The sequence below is a fragment of the Anas acuta genome, chromosome 10 (assembly GCF_963932015.1).
Source record: "Anas acuta chromosome 10, bAnaAcu1.1, whole genome shotgun sequence".
Lineage (NCBI taxonomy): Eukaryota > Metazoa > Chordata > Aves > Anseriformes > Anatidae > Anas > Anas acuta.
The window spans coordinates 1,422,918-1,440,912 of record NC_088988.1 but is presented as its reverse complement, the minus strand read 5'-3'; the positions used below and the strand labels follow the sequence as shown (position 1 = coordinate 1,440,912).

General features: G+C 47.7%; 1 protein-coding gene across 2 annotated transcripts in view; it reads left to right on the top strand.

The window, feature by feature from the left end:
• The window catches only part of SPG7 (SPG7 matrix AAA peptidase subunit, paraplegin), a 31,659-nt gene that overhangs the window by 7,290 nt on the left and 6,374 nt on the right, over window positions 1–17,995 (top strand). For both annotated transcript variants that reach the window (XM_068693851.1, XM_068693852.1), the window contains exons 4-12: window positions 227–477; window positions 1,481–1,620; window positions 4,186–4,288; window positions 5,799–5,924; window positions 6,243–6,405; window positions 7,134–7,307; window positions 13,010–13,134; window positions 14,382–14,484; window positions 15,536–15,646. In XM_068693851.1, the coding sequence (XP_068549952.1) occupies window positions 227–477; window positions 1,481–1,620; window positions 4,186–4,288; window positions 5,799–5,924; window positions 6,243–6,405; window positions 7,134–7,307; window positions 13,010–13,134; window positions 14,382–14,484; window positions 15,536–15,646 (1,296 nt within the window). The remainder of the gene's footprint in view (window positions 1–226; window positions 478–1,480; window positions 1,621–4,185; window positions 4,289–5,798; window positions 5,925–6,242; window positions 6,406–7,133; window positions 7,308–13,009; window positions 13,135–14,381; window positions 14,485–15,535; window positions 15,647–17,995) is intronic.

Here is a 17,995-nt window from a genome sequence, read left to right as displayed (position 1 = left end):
GCAAGTCACACAGCCTCCTGTTACCTTTGTGAGCCAAGCTAGAAAATGGCCTGTGCAGAGCGAGTCAAGTCCTGCCCCTGAGTGTAGTGCCTCCAGAGAACCATGCGACAGAAGCGTTAAAGGTTCCCTGGTGTTAGTCTTTGTCACTCATGTGTCCCTTCTTTTGGTCAGAAAGCTGTGCAGTTACGTGCTCATGTCTCTTTTCCCTATCTTCTTTCTTTTTTAGAGGAAGAGAAACGGAGGAGAAGGGAGAATCAGATGCACCTTGAACGCTTGCGGGCACTCCTCATCATAACATTAATAGTGCTGATGTTTCGATTCACCGTCAGCGAGAACAGAGAAGGGACCAACATTTCCTGGAATTATTTCATCAATGAGATGCTGTCAAAGGGGGAGGTCCAGAGAATCGAAGTGGTTCCAGAAAGTGATATTGTAGAAATCTATCTGCACCCAGGAGGAACTCCGCATGGACAAGTCGTGAGTGGCTTTCTCTGGTTGGAGTCGATGATCTTAGATTATACTGTTGGAAAGAATTGAATTAATGAATTATATGTTCAGTAAAACTCTAGCTGGTAAATTTGCTTTTCATTAATTTTACTTCCTGTTGTTTGTACTTCAGGGGGCTTTTATTACTCCTACCAGCCTGGACACTGAGATTTTTATTTTAAACTGTAAGAATAATTCATAGTGACCTGGAAGGAAACATTACGAATGTTTAAAAAGCTGGGGAAATTCAATAGTTCGTTCTTCCCAGCTCAGTCTAAAATGTCAGATGTCTAGAAGGTGATTGTAAATTCTTAATTCTAGATCCAGTTTTAAAAATTGTCTCCTGTTTGGATTTTAGCTTCAATTGCTCTGTCAAGTTCCATCAGACTTCCTTCTTAAATCTTCCAAAATGGGGAAAAAAAGCAAAGTTTGATCACATGCTTGCTTTATTTCCAAGAGTTGCCACCAAGAATCATTACAAACTAGCCTCAGAGATTAAAATATTGTTCTTGGGTACATACCATTTAGTTCATCGATTTATGATCCATTTTGCAAACTGCTGGATGAAATTAATTTCTGAGAGGGATACAGAAACAATATCCAGAAGGCCTCCTGCCCACTGATGTAGTTTTCCAGATGTATTGTAAAACTTTGATGGGACCCAAGCTATCATTACAATTAGGTTTATAATACTAACCTCATCCTCCAGTCTGCCTACAAAATCATTGCATCTCCTTGCTTCTAGAGAGCTGAGACTCAGTTCTTGGCTTTTACGCTTTCAATAAGGTGCCAGAAAGCCATGAGGTGCTCCTGACTTGGTTTGGAGGCCCAGTGTCAGTTACCTGCTCATGAGTTCATTGCTGTAGCCAACAAAGGATGTAACAATGCTAACTTTTATCTGACTTCTCCGTTTCACACACCTCTTCTGCTCATTGTTGGGTCTTTATACCACACTTATGATTTCTTTTTGCTGCTTTTGATTGCATGTCCCCAGAACGTTACCCTGCTGTACACAATGCGGGTGGCAAACATTGACAAATTTGAAGAGAAGCTGAGAGCTGCGGAGGATGAGCTGAATATTGATGAGAAGGAGAGAATCCCTGTTTCCTACAAACACCCTGGCTTTTATGGAAAGTATGATATAAACTCGTGCTTACTGTTGATCTTATGTTGGCAACAGCATCCTTCACTTGAAGAGCAAAGTTCCTTCCAGCTACATGTTATGTAAATGCAGAACAAAAAGAAGTGCTCCCTGTTTTGGAGCACTTAGGCTGTCTTTGAAAAATGCTCTAGATGTGCCTTAGTGACTCAGACATGAGGGTTTCAAGATGTCTGGAACTGCAGCACGTAGTGGACCAAAATACTTGGGGTCAGTGTCAGCAGGTCTGAGCAAAGTCTGTCAGTTGCTGCTGTCCTTGCAATAATCCATTATTCAAGTGCAACGTGAGATAGAAATCCTGACTCAACAAGTGTGATGTTGTGCCCTGGTTTGTGGAGAATGCCGGCGGTGCAGTAAGCCGTCCCCTGTTAGAATGCTTCAAGGAAGGCCTGTGGTGGTGGTTCAGGCTGTAAAAATAAACACCTAATTCTGGCCTGTTTCTCCAGCAGCTGTAGATCAGAGGACAGCCTGTGCTGGTGCTCGCTCCAGCTGTGAGCCACATACTGAGCAGAGCAGCTTTGATGCTAAGATAGAAAATCTCACTGAGGGAGGAGTACTCCTATTAAATTTGCAGCCCCTTTCTGTTACCTGAAAGGATCTTGGGATCCTTTGCTTTTAAAAATAATAATTAAAATGTCAGTGCTCAAAGGTTTTAATTCTGAAATAAACTGCAATGAGCAAGAAGTAAAAATCTGACAGAAGATTACAGAGCACTGGCTAGGCTTTGGTCTGTGCTTTCATTTGATATTTTGTGGTCATTTGCTGCTCACAAGGTTTATTTGCCCTTCTGTTAAGGCTGGCAGCTTATTTTTGCAAGATAGGATTTATGGGGCGCAGAGAACAAGAGAGACCTGTGAAGCTCGCTCACTGGGCTATTGAACAAGTCCACCTCCATCACTGAGGGCTGTGCTGATGCAGAAAGATGCTCTCTGGAAGTCTGCAGAGAGACTGGCCTTGGGAGAGCTCTCAACTAGTATTTTGTTCTAGAGTCCTAGAGATGGAGATGCAGCACAGTAGCTTTGTCTGCTAAGAAAGAAATCCCATGCCCTAACAACCAAGAAGGATAGCTCCGTGCTGCTGCTGAGATGGCCTGGGCACCTGCTTGTACACCATGCTAAGCAGAGGTGCACAACGTTGGGTTCTAGTAGCTCATGGGGTTTGGAGCACGGTGTCTTTCCCGGATGTCTTACAAAACGTGAAATAAATGTCATGTTTGTATATGAGAAAATACCCTTGCAGGATTTTGACCAGTTGATTGTCCTCTGAGTGACGTTTTTTACACTTTGAATGCATGATTTGTGTGAAGATAAACTTCTTAAATAGATCACACAGCATGGAATCTTCTGTTGGGATTCATAACTTGCTAATTTTTGTCAGTTTGTGTAATGGGACGAGTACACTGACCAGCTAGTTAGCTAGCAGCATGGGCTGCTTCCCCTGCTTCTGAAAATACTGTTTTTTAAAAAGAGATACTACAGGGTCTGAAGTCTCTCTCAGGACAGAGTCTAGAGTTTGAAGCTGTGAGGTGCAGAGCACTTAGAGCTTGCGCTCAGTTTGCTGTCAGGTACAGGCCCTTGATGCGTTTCAGAATGAATCCCCTGTTTGCACAGTTGCCAAACTGTAGGTGATTTTCAGTTTCCAGTGTTGCCTAGGAGCCCTCGCTCGGGGGAGACAAATGCAGCTAGGTATACAGCACATGCTGCTCCCATTGCTTCAGTAAATCATCCGTTCCTGAGAGATGGAACGCATGCTCCTAGTTTAAAGATAAGAAACAGAAGTGCGGGGAGGCAAGAGCATTTCACAGGGTCAAGCAGGGCACGTGGAGCAGAACAAGGAGCTTAGGGTACCTCCAGTCCCAGCCTGCCTTCTGATAGTCCGATCATTCTTCCTCTTATTAGAAGTATTCCCTGTTCAGAGCTCACAGGGTATTTTGTCCTCAGCATGTTTGTCTTGTAACTGCATTAGACCTGGCCTGTCAGCTCTGCTCCGTGGCCCCCCTCTAACCCAAGAGGTACTGAAAGGATCCAGAAAATTCATTGTGCTGCTTGCTGCAGGAGCTCCTTGTGAAGGACTTCTGGGAGACTTGAGCAGGGGCAGCCAACCCGACTCTCCTAATGGGAGATTTCTGCCAGGTTTGGGGGAGCTGGAACCTTCCTAGCATTGCGGGACACGGGTCTTCTGCAGTGAGCTCCCGTGGGAAGGGCTGCCAGTGTCCCCGGCTCCTGCTCTGGCTGTGATCTGGCTGCCCGAAGGTCTATCTGCTTTATAAGTAGAAATGCCTCTGCAGGGAATGGTGAAGAGGAATTTCTTCCACAGCTGTGAGCAGTATGTGCCAGTGTCCTCTGTTTAACTTCTCGGGTTACGTAATTGTTGGGGTTTTGGTTTTGTATAGAAAATTTCAAGGTGCTGTTTTCTTAGTCATAGATGCTCATGGCTGCCGAAAATGTCAGGACCTTTAAAATACTGAAAATAGTGAGTGACATTTACTGAGTTGTGGCTGAAGGCTTCAATTCTGACCTGTCCTGCTTTTGTCCTTTCAGCGATGTCATTTCCCTGATAGTGACACTTGTGGCTGTCTCCATGTTGTGGAGCATCTTCCGCCTTATTAGGGTCGCCGGCAGGGCAGGAGGATTCAATGCTTTTGTAAGTATCCTGCATCTTTACGTTGCTTTGCAGCCTGTGAGTAGTCTTGCCTTCTGCTGGCCTAATCTCCTCCCCTTTCCCCAGCAAAGTCAACACAGATTGAGAATAAACCGATGCCAAGGACTCCTCAGTCTTGACACATCTTGCATCTTTTCCTGTCCTGATCATCTGACTCGCTTGTACAGTAACTGGCCTTAGCTGAGGCCCTTTCTTTCCCCCAATGGCAGGAAGGGCTGAGCTCAGTGAATTTGCAGTCCAGTTTGCTCTGCTATTTTCAAAGCTTGTTAATGAGTTGCAGCTGCAGATGGTGTTTTTCTCTGGGTCCTGCCAATATGCCTCCCATACAGCCAGGAGTAGGAATTGCTGCTTTCTGCAAAATGAATTCTCAATTTATAAAATATGTTCAGATTCTGGATTTCATTACGTGTTGGCCTGTTCCCCTCACGCCACATGCCTCGCTTGCAACATCAGTTAAATCTCCTGCTATCCTCCACCCTTGCCTGGATCAGCTGATGAAACTCTGTAGAAATCAGCTCTGGGTGCACTGGTACTGACCGCAGGGATCTGGGGATGAAAACAGTGGTGAATTCAGTCCCTTGTTAGGTTTCCCACTTGCTCTCCTCTGTAGTTCTCTTTTGGCTTTGGGATTCTCTTTATACAAAGGGGCGCAGCTGCCTGGGAGAAAAGAGTAGTTTAAAGAAGTGTTAAGTAATGAGGGCCTTGAGGACTGGTTTCTGCCCTTGCATAAGTGGGGACAGCTAGGCCCAGCGTGTTTAACTCTTTGTTTGGATAAACTGCTGCTTCCAAGGCATGAGAAGTTATAAACTTTCTTCTCAGAAAAAAATCCTGAGTAGCTGTTTTCAGGAACATAATGAGCAGTTACAAGTAGGACGTTTAACTAAATCCTTGTTTTGGCTGTCACTGTGGCTTAACGCACACCAGAAGGCTGAAATGTGGTGCCTGTTAAATTCGAGAGCCCATATTCTGTCCCCGGGTTGTGTTGTAGTAGGAGCTGGTGGCAGCATTGGACAGTGGTCCAAAGTGTATGTTTGCATACGTTTACAAGGCAATATTGGTAATTTATTTACCGCTGATACTTACCATCCATACGTGTTCCTTAAAGCTACACCTATCCCGAGTGTGTTAAGGATCAGTGAATTTAAAAATCAGGGAGAAGATCCCAAATAAGGTTTTGGGCATTCTATACAGTTTTAATAAATGTCTCTGCCTGGTCTACAGGGACTTTAGCTGGGTTGGGGGTATTATTGCAGGTTTATTTTCTCTTCCCAACAAAATGTGGGTGAATAAGGCTTGAGGCAGCAATCCTGCAGCCTGGCTGTGAAGTATCCAAAGCAGCAGTTAGTAAAACAATGATGCACTGGTGGGCATTGTAATGTTCTTTGTTGGGGATGGCTATGCCTGCGCTGTGCTGTGTAGCAAACTGCCTTTCCAGGCTGTTGCCTTGTCCAGAGTCAGAGCACATCTTCAGCATTTGTGTTGCCTCCCACAGAACCAGCTGAAGATGGCTCGTTTCACCATTGTGGATGGAAAATCCGGAAAAGGGATTGGTTTCAAAGACGTAGCAGGAATGCATGAGGCCAAAATGGAAGTCAAAGAATTTGTGGACTACTTAAAGGTATTTAAGAGCAGACCACAAGAAGTGCTTGCTGCCCGTCTTCTGGGTTAGAATTAACCTGGGGAGGAGGGTCTGTTCTCTTCATCCTGCACGATACTGAGCAGCCTCTGTCTAAATAAGCTGAAAACTTTTGTGCTGTGATCACCATGACTCAGTGTCTATTTCCAGTTCTGTAACAGGCTGCAGATGTGGCTGCTCCCATTAGGAGCTCAGGGTTGTTCAGGATGAGAACAGCATCAAGGAGCTCTGGGAGACCGTATCCTTGTGCAGATGCCTCGTGTTTGCTGTGGATCTGACCCAGCTGTGCTGCTCTTACAGAATCCCGATCGTTACCTTCAGCTTGGAGCTAAAGTGCCCAAGGGTGCCTTACTGCTTGGGCCGCCGGGCTGTGGGAAGACCTTGCTGGCAAAGGCGGTGGCTACGGAGGCACAAGTACCGTTCCTGGCCATGGCAGGCTCTGAGTTCGTGGAGGTGATAGGAGGTAAGCGTGGTGGGAGGAAGGGAGTGGGGGTTACTTGGGGAGCGTTGGCTGGGCCTCGTAAAGGACAGAGATTTTGTGTTGCTTTGCTGGATATTGCTGCTGAAAATATAAAAGGGTTTCAGCATTAGTGGATAGATAATAATGTGGTACCTAAAACATTTCATTTGAATAACTAGTTGCTTCTTTCTGGCAATGGGAAACCATGGTTCTTCACCTGGAAGCATCATCTCTGACTTGCCTCTACTTACTAAAGCCATTCGCTGAGGCTTCCTTCCTTATATTGAGAATGCTGATGGATTTTCTGCTGCTCCCTGCTGATGGGAGGAAGTATGGCCTCTCTGTGCTCAGGGATTTCAGTCTTCTTCCTTCCTTCCTACATCTCTTGAGACCCAATGAGGGTCTGTGTGTGGAAATGTGCTGAATATTTTTGCTCCTAACCTGTGGAAGGACCAGGAGCTCATGTCTAGAACTGGGAGCAGAGCTCCTCTTACAGCAGCTCTGAAGAGTCCTTGCCGTTCTGGGAGCTCAGTTAAAAGCCAGCATGCTCCAGGATGAGCAGTGTTTAAAGACTAAAGAGATAAGTTCTGTGACTAATTCTTTGTGTCTGGAGTGTTGAGAGAGGGACTGTCACGCACTGAGGGTTTGCCTGGGTCAGATGTCTAACTGGGGGCCAGCAATCTTCTACAGCTATGGCTGTGAAGCTCATTTCTTCTTCCCTTCCCCTACAGGTCTTGGAGCTGCCCGAGTTCGGAGCCTCTTCAGAGAAGCCCAGGCTCGTGCACCCTGCATCGTGTACATTGATGAAATCGATGCCGTGGGCAAGAAGCGCTCAACCAATATATCGGGTTTTGCCAACGCTGAGGAGGAGCAGACCTTGAACCAGCTGCTGGTAGAAATGGATGGTCAGTATTTCTGTCTCTGAGCAGTTGGGCCCTTATCACCTCGGAGATCTGGGCTGCCGTCCTGTTTGAACTTGCAGTGCCTCTTTGGTGTTTTCTTCTTGGGGGATTATTTACCATTGCATTGAAACAAACCTCGCTTCCCTCTTTCCTGGGATAAGGGTAGCTGGCACTGCACAGCATTTCCAGGACTAAGCCCAGCGTTATGATTTGGTCATGTCATTGTTAAAAACCTCTCTGTATTTCAAGTGATAACTGTGGCTTGAACTGCAGCTTAGGGACTTTCACACCTGAAAATCATTTTGTTGTGATTTTTTTTTTTCGTATTTGTACGCCATTGTGGCAGTGGCTGGCCTTGTTCTGTTTCTGGAGGTTGTCATATTACTCAGCTGAAGTGGGTCCTTTCTCTGCTCTTTCTCCCCTTCACCAGCTGCTGCAGTGAGTACAGAGGAAGAGCAGCAGCTGTTGTTCAGCGCAGGGTTTTTGGAAGCTGTGTGTCCAGTAATTGCTTCACACTGAATTACGCTTTTCTGCAGATCTCCCAGGACTCTCCCCAAGCGCTAGGCTGAATCAGTGTCCCATTGTTAGTCCCTGTTTCTGAAGGCTCTATATTGCATCTCTTCGTCTGTCACTGGAGAGCTGGGCAGGACTCTCCAGAGCTGATGGTGCCTAGCAAGTCATTGGGCTAAGGAGAGATGTTTGAGAACATGGTGTGAATAAGCTGTGGAGAAAAAAGAAAAAACTATATAAATATCTAGATTTCAAAAGGATTAAAGGTCAATATCTAGTAGACTTAAAACCCTGGAGCCAGCTGTTTTTGTGACTGTACTCCAAAGATTGAGTCAGAATTGTAGTGTCACAGTCAGGGTGAATGTGCACCAACAACAGGGGCGCATCCACCTGCGAACAAAACCAGTGGATAACATGCATTAGAGATCCTGGCTGGCAGAGGGCAGCAACCCCAAAGACTCTTCCTACAGTAAGTGGCTTCAGTTCAGGAGTATGTTTTCTTACTGGCAGCTGGAGAGGAATTTTTTTACAATACCGGGGAACCAAAAGAGAACAAATTGGCAGCAAGGACAGTACCGTCCATAGCTGGTAGCATTTGGGTCCAGCTGACCATTAAATGTTGACTACTTGCTATGTTCTGAGACAGGTGGTGTTTTAATGTCTGATAAGGTTTAAAGTTTAGTTGTCCCACAGGGACATTAGCACTGGAAAATATTAATTCTCCCGTCCCTTGACCTGTTCTCGTATCTCTTGCCTGGCTGTAAGATGCCTATCTAAGCTGGGAGAGGGAAGCTTTGCAGACAAGTCCCGGTTTGATGCCACGCTTCTGGATGGTTGCTGGCTGTGCCACATACGGAATCAACCCTTTGCTCAGACGCTTTCATGCAAGCGCCAAAAAGAACAATCCTTTGTCTGGTGTTAGTCATAACTCTGTCAGAGCCTGCTGCCCTGACCCAACTTGCACTGCTGCTGTTGCTAAATCCTTCTGTTGCAGGGCGAGGTATAGGATGGCTACTTGTCCAGCAGGGCATGTTTGTATCAGGCTGCTGTTCTGTGGGACAGGGCTGCCTTTTACCTCGACTATAAATGTGACACTTAGCTCATCAGACTCTACGTGAGAAGTTAAAAGTCCTGCACTGAAAGCACCCCTCTTTCTCCAGACCTCAGGGTTGAAAGGTGCTTGCTCCTGTTTGCTGGATGCTCAGAGGGGAGCAGTGGGTGCAGCCCTGCTGAAGCAGAGCTCTTCCTGCAGCTCGGCAGTAAGGCTGCCTTGTAAGGAGCTTGTAAGTAAGGAGCTTGCTGTGTGGTCAACCTTCGGCTCTCAAGGAGAGAAGCTGACTTGTGTTTTCAGGAAAGGGTAGGTATTCCTTCATGCTGCACACAGGATGATCTGTAATTCTGGATCTTTGCCTGTGCTGCAGAAGGAGGAGAAATTATAAGCTGGGGCACAGCATGGTGGAGTGGTCCTTCTGAGCAGAAATCCTCCAGGCCTCTCTCTGCTTTCACCCAGGTGCCGTGAAGTTTTTGAAGGAGGGGAACGAGCTTTAAGCGGGTCCTAAATAACCAGACACAAACCTGGTTATCAGAGGAACCTCCCTGAAACCCACAGTGCTGTGTAGTTACCAGAAATCACCAGAAATGGGGATGTGATTCCATGGGATTTCGCAAAGGCACTAACTCGGGCATCTTGGCCAAGCATATAGCTGCTCGTGGAGCAAACAGAACTGTTTACAGCTGTGGCTGTGTAACGCTGTCTCCATGGGAAAGGCCATTACTGACACAGAATGCCAATGCCAGCTTGGTTGTTTTTTCCTCTTGGTGGTTGCAAGGTGAACTGGCAACAGGTTAACGCTGACTCAGATGGGGGCCATCTGTTCAGGAATACGTGGTCAGTGCAGCCTACATCTCAGTGCTGGAAATGACAATGGCTGATTTTCTGTGGGCTGTAGAAATCAGGTGCTGTTTCCAGAGTGGTGCTTCTTTGGTGAGTCTCGGTTCAGAAATCAGGGAACAAATCCGTTTAGAAGGTAAATATTGTCCTCAGTGTATGCTTTAAAAGCCCTAGGAAAAAAAAAAAAGCTTCTTTGTTCTGTGCTGCCTGGCTTATTTTTAAATTTATATTGCTTCGTGATTATTTATTTGTGTCTCGTACAGATCACGGACTAAGCCCCTCGTTGAGCTAAGTGCTTTATCAAACACACTAAAAAAAAATAGCCCAAGGAGTTTATAATGCCAAACGAGAGACAGCTGGCACGGACCGGCGGGGTAGTACAAGAAGCACGAGCTTACTGTTGGGTGTACACATGAGCGCGGATCTTGGCTCGTGTTATTGAAATGCTATCTGGCTGCATGTTACCGAAATGAATGCTGAAGTGCTGTGTCCGTCCTTACAAAAGAGTTTTCAGGAGGACAGTGAATATTTTTCTGTTTTTTAAGGAGGTTGACAGCTTACCCAGGCACAAGCGGGGGAGTCATATGTTTCTAATGAGGAACCTTGAAAGGGGAGGTTGAGAGCTGTTTTAGCTGCTTTTAGCTTAAATTGGTGGTTGAATTTTCTGCAAGGCAACACCACGGCACTGAGTCGAGCTATTCATTTGAAAAAAAAAAAAATAAAAATCAAGTGCAGAAGTAGATCTGTGAATCATCAGCTCAGCAGCGGTTGTGGAATGTGTGCGCTGGAACGAGATGACTCCTAGGTGAGGTGGGGAAGGACGAGGAGGGTCAGAGCCTCGTGGATCCCCCTCTGTTGGCTGTGGGAAGGATGAGGGCCCCAAGAGCTGTTACAGGATGCAGAGCACAGTTTGCTCTAACGCTGGTGTGCGGATTTTAGAGCAATTGGAGGCTCTTCCTGCAAGCTATCTTGGGTTTTGTGGCTCTGACGGTTCTGGAAGCCCCAGGAATGGGGTGGGAGAGGGACAGGGATGGAGCCTGTGTGTACAGAAGCTGTTTTAAAAGCAGAGCAGCTCGTACTCCAGCCTTTGTCGGAACAGGTGCCTGCTCTGAATAGTGAATCTCCCCTCACAAGCCGCAAACAAGCAGAAGAGGAACGTGACCCAAATATCTCCCCCGTTCTGAGTGCATCCGAGAGGAGCCTGACAGGCCTGGGCTGATTCCTGGCTTTGAACAAAAACGCAGCCCTGCTTCTGGTGGCAGCCGAGGGTCCTCAGACGAGACCTCAGCCCTGGCTTGTGCCATGTGCAGGTTTGTGACTGTTTGAGGGGCACTGCACACAGATGAGGGCCAAAATTCCTATAACGAGTGGCTGGGGAAGGACAGTGTAGTACCACAGATGGGATGCCCATCGGGGCAGTGGGGAGGGAGAGCCCTTAGCAGTTCAAGCAGCCCCTTCTCCTTTCCTTTTGGAGTGGGTTAAGTTGTAAGCTTCATGGATACGAAGGCTCTTTTTGGGCTAAATGTTCAGAACCGCTTTGAATTTGTTGCTGTTGCAGAGGTGGTGTTTTCGTAGCCTGTTCCTGTGGCTGATGGCTGCCTGTGGAAGCCAAGGCCCGTCACATGCCAGGTGCCACGGCACTGGGAGCTGTGATGGGACTCAGGGGCTGCTGGTGTGGGTTTACTGGGGCTGCTCTGCACCGCTGGGCTGCGGGCTGGAGAGCAAGTGGGGCAGAATCTGACGTGAGGAGGATGCACTCAGCGGTTCTGTTTTTATTATGCTTGTTCCAGCAGTCAGACCTATTTTAAGGCCGCATCCTCCCAGCTGCAAAGCTGATAATGTACTGTAGCATCTAATCCCACCCTGGGAAGGCAGCTTGCTGTCCCCCAAGTGCCTGCCAGTCTCTCTGCTTGTTTATCACCCTCCAGAGCGCGGCGTAATGCCTGCCTGAAGAGTGGTCGGCTTCATCCTCGCCGGGAGCTTACTCAGACAGCATCCTGCAGGGAGGAAGAACGGAGGTTCGCTGCGGTGCGAGCTGACGGAGCCAGTCCTCTGCCTTACCTGTAACCTTAATCTCTCTGCTGAGCTCCTGTACGCTGACACATTTGGCAGCTCCTCGGCGAAGCTGCGGAGAGCTGAAACCCACCCAGCTTACGTGCATAAAGCCGCTTGCTGCAGCGTGTGACTTGGCAGCGAGGGAAGCACGCAGGGCGAACGCGGCCGTTCCCTGGGAAGGCTGCTGCGTGCCAGGGCGGCTGAATCGGCTCGGAGCAGGTGACTCACCCCAGGGCCCTCTGGGCACCCGGTGGAATGCAATAAATAAGCAGCGTGCTTCGGTGATTCAACATCATCCCTGGCTCCCCACCCAAGCAGCGCAACCACCTGCCCCGTTCTGCCCTCCTCCAGCTGTTAGTGCTCCGGCTTCCCCAGGAAGTCCTGTCTGCCTTTGATGCCTCCGTGCTGCTCTGGCAAAGCCTGTAAATCCTGATGCTCCCTTCATCTTTAAGACCCGGAGACAAAACCTTGTGGCTGTGGCTCGAGCTGGTGTCTGCTAATAATCGCTGCGGAGCTGCTGGGGCACATTCTGCCCCTGCCTACGTGGTGTCTGTGGGAAGTTCTGCAGGGCTGGTCTCTGCACGGCTCTGCAGGATGCCTGGGTGCCTTTGGAGCGATAAAAGGCGAGAGAAAAGACGCAGATCAAGTCGTGCTGTAATATGGCACTTGCTGGGTGGCAAGGCTGCGTCTTCTGCATTAACTTGAGCTGGTCAGAAGGAAGCCTGTCCCTTCCCTGGTGATCTGTCTGTGACTGAGGGCTAAAAGTAAATGAAAGCTGAACGGGTTTTCCGCAGAAATACTGGGGAGGAAAATGCTATTTCAGCTAAAAAGAATTGTTTGTACAACTGGAGCTAAAGAAGCGGGAGTTGACTTAGGGCTGGGGGTGAGAAGGCACATCCCAGCTCATCTGAACACAACGATTCTGTTCTGGCTTCCAGTTGGAGCAACTTCAACGTGTGGCCAAAAAAAAGTTTTAGGCTGGAGTTTAAGTAACTGAAAAGGGAATTTCAGAGTGCCCACAAGGACCAGAGACTGGCCTGGGTGACCTGGGAGGTTCCTTCCTGCCTCGTGCTCCTAGCGAACAGGACACTTTCTCAGCCTCAGCTGCCCCAAAGGATGTTGTAAATACATCCTTTGTGATAAAGATGTGTAAGATGTTCTCTGCATCCTGCCCTGCCTCGTCCCTTTGTGTGCTTGCTCTTTGTGGTGGTGGAAACCTTCATGTTTGTTTTTGCTTGTTTTGCTACAGGAATGGGGACCGCAGATCACGTTATAGTGCTGGCTTCCACCAACCGTGCTGATGTCTTGGATAGTGCCTTGATGAGACCTGGGAGGCTTGACAGGCACATCTTTATCGATCTTCCAACGCTCCAGGTATTTTCCACGCACTGCCCTGTCCTTCCTGTAATGCTGATGACAAAAGTGTCCCAGTCCTTTGCCTGCTGATGATTCACGGGCCTGGCAAAGGCTGAGCTTGGAGGAGACAGAGATAGTACGCCTTTCTGTGTGCCTTCCTTCTTATTTATGTGCCCTAAATCAGAGATTTGACATGCTAATGTAGCTGCCTGTTTCAGTGAAATGACAGCTCGCTGGTTTTAAGCGTATCTGTTCCTATACGAGCTTTGGCAGAAGATTCTCCTGTGAGGTTCTTTGCCGTGCAGATGCAGAACGTTATATATAGTCTTCTCCCCAGGAAACTGGGAACCACCTAATTGGCAAGTTGGCTTGTGGGGGAGAGCTCAAATTGTCGTGTGCTTTGAGCATCATTTGCCTCGCAGGTTTATTGTCCTCGCTATCTTCCTCAGGCTCTTTGTTTTCCTTCAGACAGCCCGCTAAGTGACTTTCCTTCTGAATGCTTGTTAAATCCATTTACTAGGGGAGTCTTCCACGGCTGCTGTGTTGACGTTTGTAGCAGAGCTTTGGAAACAGGCTCAGCTGCAGCAAAGGTCTGTCCGCTCTGCCAGCACAGCCTCTTCTTCTTCCATCTGTGCTTTACTGTCGTCCTCTGAGTTTTCACTTAAAATACCTTAAATGCCTGATACAATCTGGCACCGGAAGCATGAACCGTGCAGCTGCCCTGAAGGAGGAAGGGGAAAAACCCTGGCAACTGAGCCCATTGTTTTAATCAGGATCTCCTGGACCAGCTGAATGAGTCACTCCCTGGCTGCCCGCCAGCCATCATCTCACCCCCACCTTTGTCTGGGAAATGGTTGCAGGCTAAGTAACTAGTAGATGGGGCTTTCGTTTGCAGTGTAGGAAGGAGCAGGTAGAGGCACTCTGAGCTCCTTCCTGCAAGTGCTTTTATGGGAAGAGAAAAGTTAAAAGACAGATCAGAGTGAAAGTTTCGAGGAGAGAGTGGCCCTGAGAGAGAAAGCAGTGACTCACGGTAAGCCTTGGTACATCTGTTCTGAATTTGAGAGCTGGGTGTTTATCGGGGCTCCCGTGGAACCGAAGTGCTGTAAGGACAGCCCTGCCCTCTGGTGGCAGTGCTCCTGTCCCCGCTGCCAGAGGTCTGGCTCCTCCTCTGCTCCCTGGGATGGAGAGCAGGCAAGCTGCCATGTTGCAAAGGTCTGCTGGGCTCGGGTGTTCGCTGTCGTGTGAGTGCTCCGTGTTCTTCGCAGGAGAGAAGAGAGATCTTTGAGCAGCACCTGAAGGGCCTCAAACTGATCCAGGACGCCAGCTTCTACTCGCAGCACCTCGCAGAACTGACTCCAGGCTTCAGCGGTATGACATGCTGTGTCCTTGTAGGGCTGTTCTGCCTCCTTCCTTGCTAATTCCATCGTTCAACCTGAAGCTTCTCAGTTGCTTAGTTTTAAGAGGGTATTTTGGTCCAAAAGGCTTTTTTTTTTTTCTTCCCCTTCAAATCTTCCCCACTGAAATAGTGGGAACCTAACCAGCTCCCTGGTGAATGGAGTTGCAATAAGCAATTGTTTGTGGCTATTTTCAATCTTCTGAAGTTTCTGGCAGGGTGTGGAGGTTGGAGGAAAGCACACTTTTACAGTGCCTGAATCCTGATTCCGAAGGGGAGGAACCGCTGTTCATTCTCTGCTCCAAAGCTGGTGTCAAGGATGAGGTGTTGCGCTTCACGCTGAGATGTGGAAAGACTCTTAAGTTGATATGTGTTAGCAGGAAAATGATGGGAGGAATGAATAGCAGTTCCTTCGTCGGTCAGGGTAGAAATTGGACAGCTCTGGCTCCTGCACTGAGCATGTTTCCAGGGTAGGTCCCTGGGACTTTGAAACAGTGCTGAGCAAGGGGCTCCAGAGTTCCTGTTTATGTGGAGTTCCTGGAATATCCTTTCTGGGTTTCCCCTCTAACAGGCCCCAGCACAGTGCCTCTTCGTGACTTCTTTCGGCAGCCCCCCACCACCATCACCCACCCACACAAACTCAGAACAGATGTTCTTTCTCTTCTGCACAGAGGTTTGTGCGGTTGCTGTATGAACAGCGCGGCGGCCCATGCCAATCCAGGCTGCCCACGCCACTCCCCTGTTGTTGAGAGCCAGCCTTGGCTTCAGCCTGTTAATTGATTGCTGAACTCTGTCCTCTGTGTGGCAACGCCGCGTTCATTGCCAAGGCAGTTGTATTGTTCAAATCCAACATAAACACCATGGATTAGGTTTGCTCTCTGTTCCCAAGGAACAAAGAGGAGCTTGCAGTGCAGCTATTTGACTTCTTTAGGTTCCTCTCTAGATCTGTTCCTGCCTTTTCTGTCCCCTAAAATGTATCTGTCACATAACAAACGCAATGTAATTCTTGTAAACTCTTGTCTACAGGAGCTGACATAGCAAATATATGCAATGAAGCCGCTCTTCATGCTGCTAGAGAAGGTCACAAATCCATCGATACTTCCAACTTCGAGTATGCCGTGGAAAGAGTGATTGCAGGTAAGCTACCCAGCCATTTCCGCTGTTGTCTTGCTAATCTGTGTCAGCTCCTGGAGGGAAAGAAGGGTCAGGTGATTGCATTATGTTCCAGGAAGACAATTGGGTCTTAACTGGTTCCTCTTGTAGAGAGAGCTGTCTGGAAAATCTTGAAGGCCATAGTTGGAGAAAGATTTTATGAATGAGGCCCTAAATGGACCTGTTTTTCTGACTCTGCAGGCAACCTGAGCCAGTAGCTCAGGGCAAATGACCAGTAGCAAAATAATAAAGAGGGGAGTTCAAAGCTGGATGGTTGGTGGTTGGTTTGTTTTTTCATTAGAATAAATAAAGTGGAAGTATCTCTGGGTTTTTGTTGCTGCTCTGGACACCTGCTACATAAACATGAATAGCAAAAGCAAACAGGCTACCCCATCCTCAACAGCAACAGGAAGAAATTAGAGATTTTTCTTTTTGGCCTCAAAGCCCAGGCTTTGATGAATTGGCAGAAAAAAATGAAAGACAGTAGAGTACTGTTCTCCCTCTGAGAACATCCTGTCAGCCTTTCCCTGTCACTTGTGCAAGTGCCAGCAGAGGAACCTCTGGAGATTACCCTGTAGCAGTATATTACAGGGAGGGGGGGGAAAAGAGTTCCCAGAACGCTTGACTTCACCTGAGGGATTTGAATCTGGTCGGTTTTGATCTGAAGTGCCCTCTAGGCAAGCTTTGGTTTTCATAATCTGACACTTAACTGCTTCCAGGCTGCAGCAGCATTACTGGCGGGTGAGCCTGGGCAAACGGAGAGGCGTTCTGTGCTCTTCTTAGTAGAGCGTGTGAAACAGGATGTTTGTACTGGGTCAGTTATTTCCTAATATAGAAATTAGGTTTTCACTATTTGTTTTTTTTAACCAGAAAATGCCTAAATAATTCCTCATCTAAGAGAAGATTTTTGAGAACTCCTGACAGTTTCACCTGCCTCTTAAAAATGCCCCCTGGAGTGCTTTGGGTGCCCGTGACCCCGTTTCCACAAAGCCCAAACTGTACTCAGCAGCTCCCAGGAGTGGACAGTGAGACAGCTCTAGCTGCAGTGCAGAAATCCTAATCAGCTGTAGCAAATAGGTGCTTTACTTTCACATCTGCAGTAGAGAAAGCACTGAACTCAGAGGGATTCCCTTAACTTTTCGCTCTGAATTCCACCATAGCCTTAGTTCCCCAGACATGGAAGACAGGGCAAGAAGCAAGGAAGACCACAGGGACGTGTAGCAGAAGGGATATCTTGTTTTAATGTGGTGGATGTTAGAGGGCATGGGCTTCAGCAGTTTCACTGCTGACAGGCTGGCTCGCTTCACTGAGGCTTTGTGGCATTTGAGAGGCAATAACAGCTTTTTGTTGCTTAATCGGATTTTTTTCGTATTAGCAGGACTTGGCTATTTTTTGTAGGACACCCTAAACACCCCTCCAGGCCCTTATATTAAATGTACCCTTGCCATGTAATAGGAATGCTTCTGAGTTTCACAATTCAGAGGGTATTTCAGTTGCTATAAAAGCTTTTCTTGAAGAAAACAAGATATTACTGTGCTTTCCATTATAGGCTGCTGGTTTTAATAAGGGTGGTGCGGAATCAAAAGAGAACTTTGCAAGTCCAGAGGCCCTGTCAGCCTTACAGCTTTGTGTTGCAGTGAGGGAGGAGTAAGAACTCTTCTCTGTGGTAGTCTCCATTGTGTTTTCAGTTTGGGAACAGAAAGTAGGCAGTAAGTCAGGTCTCCTGGGAGCGATGGAGGAAACCTGCTGAGCACACAGGGGCAGTTAGGGGCTGTCTTTGGAACTGTCTGTGGAAGATGGAGCAGAGCCTGTGCTCTGGTGGGGTTTGTGTACGCAGTGTAAGACCAGCAGAGACGCACCCGAGTTGCTTCCTGGCTTATTTCTCTCGTAAATGTGATAAGTGCAGGCCTTCAGAGAACTCTCCTGCCTGGAGCTTGCTTTCTGTAGGGGAAGAAACAATCGTTGTGGGCACGCTGTGTGCTATTGTGAAGAGCACAGTCCCTCCCTTCTTGGTGGGCTGGCAGGGGGATGTTTCCAGAGTATTAAAAAAAAAATAGATTATATATAGCACATACGTGCGTCTTTCTATAGAAAGATCCATACAGGGAATGCACACACACTGCTGAAGGCGAGGTAAGGGACTGACTAACGAAAATGAAGGCTGTTGCAATTAATCTGCTGTTCCATCACCATCATGCCTTGCAGGGCACAGTGCTTTCCAGCATCCCCGAGCAGTAATTTTACAAGATCTGCCACGCTCATTTTGCTGTTTCCTTGTTTAATAAAGCTCTTGACTTTGTTTAAAAATTAATGTTAATAGAATGTTGTTTTCCA